This window comes from Acanthisitta chloris, unplaced genomic scaffold (assembly GCF_000695815.1).
Source record: "Acanthisitta chloris isolate BGI_N310 unplaced genomic scaffold, ASM69581v1 scaffold43010, whole genome shotgun sequence".
Classification (NCBI taxonomy): domain Eukaryota; kingdom Metazoa; phylum Chordata; class Aves; order Passeriformes; family Acanthisittidae; genus Acanthisitta; species Acanthisitta chloris.
In genome coordinates, this window is record NW_008650822.1 from 3,162 (window position 1) to 15,150 (window position 11,989).

At 45.7% G+C, this 11,989-nt stretch overlaps 1 protein-coding gene across 1 annotated transcript; it reads left to right on the forward strand.

The window, feature by feature from the left end:
• Window positions 1-3,632: 3,632 nt before the first annotated feature.
• Window positions 3,633-11,576, forward strand: LOC103797939 (the record flags this gene model as incomplete). The annotated part of the gene is given in 3 exon segments (XM_009070179.1): window positions 3,633-4,284; window positions 7,576-7,782; window positions 11,473-11,576. Coding segments are annotated over 3 exon segments (963 nt in total), but the record flags the coding sequence as incomplete, so codon positions are not given.
• Between the last annotated feature and the right edge of the window lie 413 nt (window positions 11,577-11,989).

The following is an 11,989-nucleotide window of genomic DNA, read 5'->3' on the forward strand; positions in this document are numbered from 1 at the left end:
TTCCAGTTCCTCTCCCTCCACCACTGCACATTGGCTCTCCTCCTCTCTACAACACAGTGGTATCTGCTGCTGAGGTTCCTCTGGGACAGGCCAGTCAGCAGGATAGGGTTGCACTACTGCCCATTAACATATCAGGCTGTTGCCACTCTGATGCTGCCCATGATAAGTGTCCCCAAAGAACCTATAAATAAATAACTAAGCAGCCTGTCTTATGCATCTTAATTACTGGCGGGCCAAGAAGACAGCAAACTTTTAAAGGTGGCCTTGTATCCTCTGGAGATCCAGGTGGTCTATCCTCCAGACACTGAAAACCATGCAGCAGCTTTTCCAGAAACCAGCAGCACTTTGAGGCACATCATGCACATGTAAACCAGAGAAAACCAGCAGCTCCAGGGCAGTAGAGGGGAGAGGTGTCTAAAGTCCATGTTATGCCATTTCACAGCATCACAGAGGAGCCGAAGTATCTGTCTTGCGATCTGGTGTAGCTCACACCACTGGGAAGTGACTTCTGCTGACATGGGGTTCCCCCTGTACACAGGGCCTACCTGTCTGGATCCTCCCAGCTGGGACTAGGATGGATTATCTGTAGATGATAAAGATGTGACTGTATATCATTGATAAGTCACCTAGTTTAAGAACAGCAGAATAGAATCATAGAATCATAGAATTTTAGGGGGTGGAATGGACCTTAGAGATCATCCAGTCCCAACCCCCTGCCCTGGGCAGGGACACCTCCCACCACACCAGGTCGCTGAAGGCTTCATCCAACCTGGCTGTGAACACTGCCAGGGTTGGGGCAGCCACAGGCTCCCTCGGCAACCTGTGCCTCACCACCCTCACAGGGAAAACTTCTGCCTAAGATCTAACTTAAATTTCCCTTCCTTCAATTTGTGCCCATTGCCCCTTATCCTGCAGCTCCTAACACAGAGTCCCTCTGCAGCTTCCCTGGAGCCCCTTCAGCTCCTGGAAGGTGCTCTGAGGTCTCCACACAACCTTCTCTTCTCCAGGCTGAACAGCCCCAACTTCCTCAGCCTTCATAGGGGAGACGGTGGTCATACTCCCAAACATGAGAAACCTTCCTGAGGGGGAAGCACAGTGTTTTCCAAACGCTAGGTCAGTGCAGACTCATCACCACCCTCGTTTTCTGTGGTGTTCTCAGAACTTTATTTCATTGTACCACTGCCCTTGCACAGAACGCACTTCAGATTTACAAGGTCACAATGCTGGTTTGCAGGTGATGTCATCTTGGAAGAACTGCAGATGCCCTAAATAGGTGCCATAACTGTTTGCTTATTTCCTGCTCCTGACTGGTGAATATGGACCAAACCCTCAACTCCTGGAACATGGCTTGGTACTGAAGGCAATGCAGTATTCCCTCCAATGCTACATCTCAGATTCCTATAGTAGCACTCTAACATAGAATCATAGAGACCTTTAAGATGATCATGTCCAACCATCCATCTAGCACTACCACTGTAACCCCTAAACCACTAAACCATATCACCCAGTGCCAGATCCAGCTTCCTCTCAAAGCCAGATCCAGATGCCTCTTAAACACCTGCAGGGATGGTAATTCCACCACCTCCCTGGGCAACCTATTCCTATGGAAAAGGAAATCCCTGAACAGAACTCACTAGTAGTGTATCTTAATGAAGCCATTGGAATTTTATAGCTCAGGAGTGATTAATTTCTGTGCATACTCTTAGCAGAGAGGGTCTGACCTTCTTCCCTTCTCAGTCAGTAGTAGTTTGGCTGTGCTGACCTCACTGGCAGCAGGACTAGTACACGTTTTACTGGGGCTGTTTATAGGATCCAAAGTAGTCCAGAAGGGAGAGGTTTTGAGAGATCAGAGGAGGTCCCAAATCACACTGGTTGATGCCCCACATGTGTTTCTGAATACACCAGACACTAGGTAGGAAGGAGAAAAGACTGGTTTTGTGCCATGCAAGCTTTCAGTTAAAGCATCAACAGACTGGTTATAGGAGGGACAACGAGTCAGAATATTTTTAGCCAATTCTACCCTGAATTCTGGTTCTTCCTTTATTCTGGAAATTCTCATGGTTGTGACAAATCGGGATCTTGGTGTGACACAGAAGCCTTGTCTCCTTGCCTGGGGTCAATTCAGTAAGGAAAAGGGTGTATGATACCACCTGTGCTATGCTGAAATATGGTTATTCCCCATCAAAAACCCATGAGGCATTGTTTGTCACACGAGACATGAGCCAGTTGTCACTCTTTCTTCTTTTATTGGCCTTTAAAAATACCTACAGAGCCACTATAAATAGACCTTCTTCCACTGAAGATGGCAACTCCATCCCACAGCTCAGGGATGTCATTTTCAATATGTGCACTTGAAACACAGCCAAGTGGAATCCAAATGTCACAACCCAACTGGACAAGGACCAGGCCCCCACTTTGCAAACAGCCTCTGTAATATCACAGTGGGGAGCTGGGTCCAATTTCTTTCCGAGTCCATGGGGTGGTACCAGCTGCTGGGGCACAGCTGGGCCTTCCCCAGCCTCCCAAGGCTGACACTCCCTAAAGGATGAGCCTCTTTGCAGACTTTCTACACGTGGGCTTGATTGAAAGAATGTTTTATTCCACTTCTGCCCATAAAAATTAATCCCTTCGTGGTATGCAGGCTGCATTCTGTCCATGAAGATATTCCACTGCATGGTGAAGTAAGCCCCCAGCTTTCTGTGGTGTCAGAAAGCTGACACCTCTTGCTTTTTTTCCTCCCAGACCCATCTATTGTTATTGACTTCAACTCCAGCTTTTGTGCTGAGTTAAGGATTTTATTTAGCAACTGATCCACACCAATTAAAGCATTGCCTAAATCCTCAGCTGTCCTAGGGCCTGATTCTTCAAACTCAACCAAAGGGCCAACAGACTGTCCTTATTCCTCCAGATTGAAGGGGATTGTGGTCAAGAGGACATTGCCAGGGTGGTTGTTGCGGTGATACCCTTCACAAAGCAGATTTAAGAGCATAGTCCTGATGTGGGACTTGAATGCTATCAGAAAGGAAATATCAGATACCCTTGTAGTGCCTACTGACTTCTAACTTGTACCAACAGCAAAATCTATCACTGGCACATTTGTGCTCCTCAGCCTTGAGGCTTTGGTGTAATGGTTTGAGTCTGTTTTTATAAACCTGAGGCAGAACCATGGTTTCCTGCCAGCTGCATTCTCATCCTATTTATCTTTGCCTACACCTTACCCAGCAGGAGAGAAAAACACCTTTGATGTTGCCCTCATTTTAGGACATGGTAATACTAAATGAGTGAGGAGTGGCATAGAGGAGATGCAGTGACTCCAACTAGCATTGCTTGCTCCCCTAAGTGCTTCCACTGCCCACAAAACATAGAAGAAAGAGCTGGTAGTGCTGTGTGGGACTGTGTGAAGCCCTGATGCTCCTCATGAAGCTTGTCAAGCACTCTGCATGCTTTTTAACATGCCACTAACCACAACTCTCTGGAGTAGTTATACATTCAAGGGTTTCTTTCCATTCCATGCCCAGCAGCATGCCATTAAAGCAAAACAAGCAGCTAGTGACAATACTCATGACTTGAAAATCCATTCCTGTTTTCTCTTGCACAGCACCAAAAGCAGACACTCTTGTGGAGATGATAAGATGCTGGTAGACCCTTTGGTGCTGAAGAAGAAGCTCAATAGGATGGCAACAGAACATGGGGCCTTTGCTGTTCTTAGCAGCCTGCTGCTGTATGTCACTGAGCTCATGGCTGGCGATCCAGAGATCAGCAACAAGAGGACCAAATGGGCAGAAGGTAAAGAAAACAAGGTGAGTTATAACCAGACGTGTCCAGGTCCAGTCAGGGCTCAATATCCAAGCAGATTTCAGCTGTTGCGGTCGAGGTTTCTAAACAACAATCGTGAGCCATACACCAAGAAGAGAAGAGAAGTTGGCAAACTGGTCATTAAAGAGAAACTGTGGGTGAGCAGGGCTGGTAACAAGCTGGACAGAAGCAGAGACAGGAAAGGAGACGGAAAAGAAGGGGAGGAGGATGCAGACACAGCACCCAGTGACAGGGCCAGGTGGAGCGGAGCGACTGGAAAAAACACAGTCAAGGACATCCTGAAGAAATTTTTAGCTGCTGAAGAAAAAGAAGCCAAGGAAAAGTCTCCCGGCTGGAAAAAGAAAGGGGCAAACAGTGGTTTGCCAAAAATAGTCAATAAGAATTCGGTCCTGTCCAAACTGAAGGAACAGTTTGAACAAAGCACTCTCTGCTCAGCCGCGGAGGTGAAAGCATCGCTCCTGCGCAAAGGTGAGAGAAAGACTAAGAATTTCCCAAGCAGAAAAACTATCCATAAGCCTGAGGTCAGAGTGCTGCGCACAGCAGCAATGACAGCCACAGGTGTAAAGAGTCCAGAGTCCCAAAATCTGGTGTGCTCCATGGTCCCAGTGCCCAGACTCAGCATGGCTACCAAAATCAACCATCCTTGGAGCTGGTCAAAAAACAACGCCGCAAAGCAGCCTGTTGGGCATGAGACGAGACTGAAGGAGAAGGAGGAGTCCAACAGAGACCATGGGGAGAACAAAACACTGGCAAATGCAGCACAAGACAGGGAGGACAAAGAAGAGTTACCAGTGGCACCAGAAGCCATGTCTAATGCAAAGGACTGTGCTGAGACTAAAACAGATTCTTCCAAACAAGGACCTGCCTTTCATCTTCTTCTAGATAACTCTTCTACTACTCATCCAAATGAAGCTCTTGCAGACTGCATTCTTCCCTTAGCTGAATGTGGTCTAGATTGTGATAGGAATAACATGCCAGCTGGTCCTAACTCATCTTCACTACTGGGGATTGCCAATGCTGTGCAACATGCTCAGGAAGGCAGTTCACCTTCTGACTCACCTCACTCTAGCACAGCTGAAGGATCCCATGAACAAAGTCCTCAGGATGCTAAGCCAGGAGAGATTCCTGAAATAACTATGTACATATACAGTTCAGAGGAAGAGGATGCAGAGATCACAGAGTCAGAAAATGATCCTTTCTTTGCAGGCCAAATATGTTTTCCAGAGCAGAAAGCACTGGAAAATATTCTGCCATTTCACTCTCCAGGAGTTCAAACACCTCCTGGAGTTGAGGCTCCAATGGATCACCAACAGCTAACTGTCTTAATACCAGCTTCTGGCCAAAAGCCACCAATAGTCCAAAAAGAGGCCCTGGATTTAAGGGGTGAATGTTCTGAGGAAGCCAAAAAAGGAGCAAAATTTCACAGAGAAGACAAAACAACTTCTACTTCTAGGCAAAATGATAGTGAAGTCCTGAATACAGAGGAGGAAAATAAAACACCCAATAACCAAATGCAACATGAATCCAAACCCATGCAGCCACAGCCTCCTCAGATAACTTTTAGCCCACAAAATAGCTTTGATAATTCCAGCATGGATGTATCAAATCCAGATGCAAATCAGAACAAACCCACACTGTCCTCCAATGAAAGCCAGGAGCCTGGTGCTGCAGAAGAAGAGCACATCTCTTCTCCTCTGGAAAAGACACAAAACCCTTTGCCAGGTGACCTCATGAAGCACAGATCATGTATTTCAGAAGAAGATTCTGGGAAGGACAAATTATCTTCATCAAATGAAATGGTGAACTATGCAAACAATCAAGCCCTATGCAAGAATACCTTGACTGACCTGGAGACCTGTCACAAGTTATCCAAATCTTCCATTGAGCATGAAGAGGCCACTGAGGATGAGATGCCCTGGCCTGACCCTGAGGCATGGCTGTCACCCTCACTGACCCCTGTACCAACATCAGTGAGTGAGGCTGCAGGACAAAGAGTCCCTCACACTCTTGGAAATCCTCCAGCACTTCCACCTATTGATCTGGAGAGACAAGGAGCTGGTGGTGTGGGACATGAGCACGCCAGATATGGTTGTGAGAAGCATCCACCATCCCCTGCAGAGGAGTTGACAAACAATGAGAATCACACAACAATGGAGAAGAAAACTGCATGTGATTTTGAGAACCAAGTGCTGTCCCCAAATCCTGCATCAGAAGATGAAAACTCTATAGACAAAGAGACAAATACAAGTCAGAGATTTGATGAATGTCTTTCACCTTCAACCAAGAAGCCAGGAAAACACATAAATAACACCATGCCAGCAAGAAAACCCCTATTATCCTTGGAGAAGAACCAAACACCAACTTCAGATGATACCACACTGCAAGGATATGATATGCTGGAAGAGAACTCAATTCCTTCGTCAGCTGAATTGGTCTCAGACCAAAAGCAGCATGGTGGAAGCAAAGGTAGAAATAAGGTCTCAGAACATACAAGGGATGAGCTCTTCTCATCAGATGACAACTTGAAACATGAGAGTGATAGGATGGAGGTAGAGGAGGCAGAAGAGAGAAATGTCCTGCATAAATCTGAGGAGGAACAAATATTCACACCAAATGCTGTGGATCATGATATGAACTCTTCAAAGGAGAAGAATGCTCACAGACCTCAAACATCCCAGGCACCTTCATCAGAGCATGATACCAACATTCAAAGAGAGGAAAATACTGGACAGGGTTTGGAGCATCTAGCACCTTCAAGAGATTTTGTGAAACATGAACATGACATGACAGAAGATGAAACCATCTGTTGCAATAATGGGAAAAACCACCTGGCCTCATCAGATGAGCCAATGAAACACTCAAATGACAGTGCAGGGGAAGAAAACATCCAGTCAAACTTCAGTAATTACTCAATGCCACTAAGAAATACATCAAGACAGGACAATAAGACCATTGATGAGGACAATGCCCCTCTAGAAACAGAGAAACAGATGTCACCAGGTGACTTTGTAAAGCCTGAAACTAAGTTGGACAAAAAAGAGGCTAAACATAATTCTGAGAAGCTCCACTCACCTTCTTCAAACCAAATGCCAAATCCTCCAGACAGAAGCTCTTCAGGAGAGAGGAAGCAAAAGACACCAGCAACAGAAGACACCAGATCACCTGAAACAACAGGAATGAAAGATGATAATGAGCACCAGCTTTCTGGGAGGCAGCAGTTACCTCTGTCAAGAACACCAGAAATGCAAGAGAAAAACATTCCAGGCAGAGACAAGCAGCAAATGAGATTTGAAGATTTTCCAGCCTCTGATACAAATGCTGTAGGAGAAAAGGACAAAAAAGATGGAGATCTAAATCCAGAGAAGCCACTTTGTTCAAACAAAGTGCTGAAGCCTCAAGAAAGAAACTCTACAGGAGAGAGGAAGCAAAAGACACCAGTAGCAGAGGACAGCAGGTCACCTGAAGAACAGGCTGTGAAAGAGGATGATAAACATCAATATTCTGGGAATCATCAGTTACCTCCTCCAAGTAAATCATCAAAGCCTGAGAAAAATACTCCAGAAGAGAAGGACAAATTTCTAAGCTCCAGGAAGTACCGATCAGTATCATCAGAAACATTGGTTAAGCCTCAAGAGAAAAGTACTTCAGAACAAAAACAACAAACATCAGATCCTGCAGATTTTAAGAAGCCTGGTGCTAATGCTGTAGAAGAAAAAGATGGAGATCCAAATTCTGAGAAGCCACTTTGTTCAAACAAAGTGCTGAAGCCTCGAGAAAGAAACTCTTCAGAGGAGAGGAAGCAAAAGACACCAGTAGCAGAGGACACCAGGTCACCTGAAGAAAAGGCTGTGAAAGAGGATGATAAACATCAGTGTTCTGGGAACTATCAGTTACCTCCTTCAAGTAAATCACTAAAGCCAGAAAAAAGAACTCCAGGAGAAGAAAACCAAGAAACTACATCTGAAAGTTTTACAAAGCCTGATGCAAATGCTGTAGAAGACAAAAGCAAAGACCCAAGTTCTGGGATGTGCCAATCTCCAAATTCCCTCTTGAAGTCTCAAGAAAATAATGCCACAGCCAGAAAGGAGCAAGCACCACCACGACCTGATGAAAAAACAGTGTGTAAAAGTGGTAGTCCAGACAAGAGAAGTGAACCTGAGAGAAGACAGAAGTATCAGCAAGGCTCTCCAGCTCAGTCAGGGAAGCACAGCAGTGATGGCTCAGGAGGGGAAGGTCCTGTGGGTGACTCAAAGAGCAGTCAGTCTCCATTGCCAAGTGGCAGCCTAAATTGTCAAAGCAGTGCTGTCCCAAAAGAGACTAGTTTGTCTAACACAGAGAAGTTCCCCAAACCATCCTCATTGTTTCATGTTGTATCAAAAGATGAGGAAAATCCTGCTGGAAATAGGAAAAACCAGCCTGGATTTAAGAAGTATCAGGCGCTCTCATCAAAGGCTTTGGCAAGGCATGAGAAGGATGGTGCTGAAAGGGAAGGGAGCTGGCAGGCAGCTGGCAAAACAAGGGACAGAAAAGCAGAGCTGGAGGACTGCAATAAAGCAGCACCATTCTCAAAATACACCGTGGAAAGCTACAGTGAAGGACCCTTAGATTCGTCCTTCAAACCATTGATCATCAGAGCAACTGACACATTTAAACATCACAGCTGAAAACTCCAGCAACAGCTTAGGCAAGAACTTACCACTGATCATGCCACCAATTCTCTTGATCTTTCTTTTCTCCTTTTTTTTCCTCCAGGGCATTATATTACCATTTTTTGATCACAAGGACATTGATGTGCATCTAACTGAGCTGGGCTTTTTTTTTTTCTTTTCTTAAACATTAGCCTGAAGACACGAATGAAATTAATCACTGCAAGTGAATTAGCTAATCACTGAATTAATCATCAGTTTATAAATTAAATATGAGGAGGGCTTTGAGATCAGCCTGAATTCAGCCCTGCCTCAGACTCTCCTGGTTAACTAATGGGTTTTGTTTGAAACAAAGACTCCTGCTCAGGCTGAACTCTATTTGTATTTACTTGTTCTAGTGAAACTCCACTAGTACTTCATCCAGGAATAGTGGTAGGCAGTGTCAGCTTTAATTATGTCAAAAAAAGCACTTGTTCTGAGCTCTGCCTTTTCCCAGATTAGCAGGATCTGTTGGTCTATTGCTGCCCTGAGTGATGCTGTTAGCAGAAGTAGTGGGGGAAGGAGGGGAAGATTTCATTTCTCTGCAGAAAACTCCTCAAAGGACGTTGATGCCACAAGGGGATTTACCATGAATGCAAATGTTCAGTCTCATGAATATTAATATTGGTAAAACAGTGATTTAACCTCCTCTGAAGCTATTTGCACTTTGGCCATACACTGTGTGGATTGTTGTTGCAAAAGGTACAACCATTTCAAGGGGTTCTTAATTACTGCAGGTGCACATGCAACAAGTGTAAGAGCTCAAGAAAAGCTCAGTGCTGAAAGGCCCTGAGGACAAAGTGAGGCAGAGAGCCTCAACACTTTGCCAGGACAATTCAGCTCTTCGTAGGACATCTGTTCCACCCCAAACCCTGGGGCACACAGACATGAGGCAGGTGCCTCAGCTCACATTCAAAGTCTTAGGACAGGTTCATTTTACCATGCAGTGTGAAACAGAGCAATAAGAATCATAGAATCAACCAGGTTGGAAAAGACCTCCAAGATCATCAAGTCCAACCTTACTGTGGTTACTAGACCATGGCACGAAGTGCCACATCCAGTCTCAGCTTGAAAACCTCCAGGGATGGTGAATCCACCACCTCCCTGGGCAGCACATTCCAGTGCCTGATCACTCTCTCCATAAAAATTCTCTTCCTAATATCCAACCTAACCCTCCCCTGGCAGAGCTTGAGTCTGTGCCCTCTTGTCCTGCTGCTGGTTGCCTGGGAGAAGAGACCAACCCCCACCTGACTCCAACCCCCTGTCAGGGAGTTGTAGAGGGTGATAAGGTCTCCCCTGAGCCTCCACCAGCTTCATTGGTGTCACTGAATCCTACTGATGGAGTATGATTTTTCTGTGTTTACAGTAATAACAGCTTCTGCACTAAGTTTGTGTCTGATGAACATTGCTTTGGAGAAGTGAGGGCATAGGTGCTGCCTTGGGTGTCTTAGTAAAGCTGTGACAATGTCTTAGAGCACCTACTTTAGCTTAGCATTGTAGCCACATATTCACAATGAAACCTCCCATGGGGGAACCCTAAAGGCATATCCTAAGGATTCACCTCCAGGACATTGCAGAGATACCCAGAAAGAGAGAGGGTTGATACAAACAAGGTTCTGCTCCCCATGGCAATAACTTCCCTTCAGTTTTCAAGATGCTCTCCATATCCACATGCTGTGCAGCCAAGGGCTGCTGTTCCTCCAAGCCCAGGCTGGCAGAATGCCCCAACCCACCACCACCAGCAAGGGGAGGAGGACAAGACAAGGCTGGCAGCAAGCTGACATCAAGCCCATTTGCCAGCACAATGCACATGAGTCACATATATGACAACTGGACTGGCCCAGCCAGGGACAGCGCTGGGGGAAGTGGGAATGTGGACATTGTGTCTCCTGAGTGCTGAAGAGATTTAAACTTTGATGTCTTTATTCCTTCACAACATGCCAAGGATTAGGCATTCTGGCATCTGGAGGGTCACAAAATGAAAATCCCATTTGTATACCACACCAGGCCTCAAAAACTGAAAGGGATTTTATTGGCCAGACAAGACTGCTCTTCTGCACTGAGATGTGTTTCACCCACCAAGCTTTTATGAGCTGGCAGCTATAAAGGCCACTTTGTACTAAACCTAAGCTGTAATTGCATTTTCATTGCCCATGATTTCATTTCCCATCTGAGAAAAGTCCTTATAGCATAAAGCATTTGCACCAGACTTGAATAATAAATTCCCTATTAGCTGGCTTCTCCTGCCAGCACAGGAGAATCAGAGAATCATGGCTGGAAAAGACTTCTAAGATCATCATGTCCAACCTTAACCCGATACTCTCCTGTTGCCTTTAAACCCTAAACCATATCCCTCAGCGCCAGATCCCGACACCTTTGAACACTTCCAGGGATGGTGGCTCCACCATTTCTCTGGGCAGCCTATTCCAATGCCTGACAACCCCTTCAAGGAAGAACTTTTTCCTTACATCCAATCTAAACCTTTTCTGGCCCAACTTGAGGTCACTTCCTCTCATTATACCTCTTGTCATTTGGGCAAAGAGACCAAACCCCACCTCACTACAACCTCCTTGCAGGTAGTTGTAGAGAACAGTAAAGTCCCCCCTGAACCTCCTTTTCTCCAGGCTAAACAACCCCAGCTCCCTCAGCCTCTCCTCACAGTTGTGCTCCAGATCCTTCCTCAGCTCTATTCCCTTCTCTAGACTCACTCCAGCACCTCTATGTCTTTCTTGCAGTGAGGGGCCCAAAACTGAACACAGGATTCAAGGTATAGCCTCACTGGTGTTGAGTACAGGGGGTGGATCACCTATCACCTCTCTAGGCTCAGCCTTCCAGCCAGATTTTTACCCAGTGAACAATGCACCCATCCATACCATGTTTCTCCAGGAGAATCCTATGGGAAATGGTGTCAAAGGCTTTATTAAAGTACAGTTATACACCATCCTCACCCGTTCCCTTATCCACTGAACAGGTCACCTTGTCAAAGAAGGAGTTTTAATTCTTCTTATTAGAATTTAATTTCTATTGGAAGCAATTTTAATTATTTTTTTGCTAATCTCTTACAAGAAACTAGAGGTGGGGTGGGGATTGCCCCTTATTCACACGAACATCACTGCCCTGTAACAAATTGAAGGAGTTCTTCCTGCCGGAAAGTTAACCAAATGTTAAGCAGGTACACCCCAGCAGAGCTGGTCCATGGGCAACAGGAGCCCCTTAACTCTTCCAGGTTACACTTGCCATGTTTGTTTTTCTTAACACAGGTGCAGCAGTAGGAGACTAAGATGCAGCACCCTATGTTCAGGACAAGCCAGGCAGAGTCCTCTTTGTAGGGGTTAACTTTTAGTTTGCTGCATGTTTTTCTTCTGGTAAGATAAACAGAATCGTAGAATCATAGAATTTTAGGGGTTGAGATGGACCTTAGAGATCATCCAGCCCCAACCCCTGCCCTGGGCAGGGACACCTCCCACCACACCAGGTTGCTCAAGGCT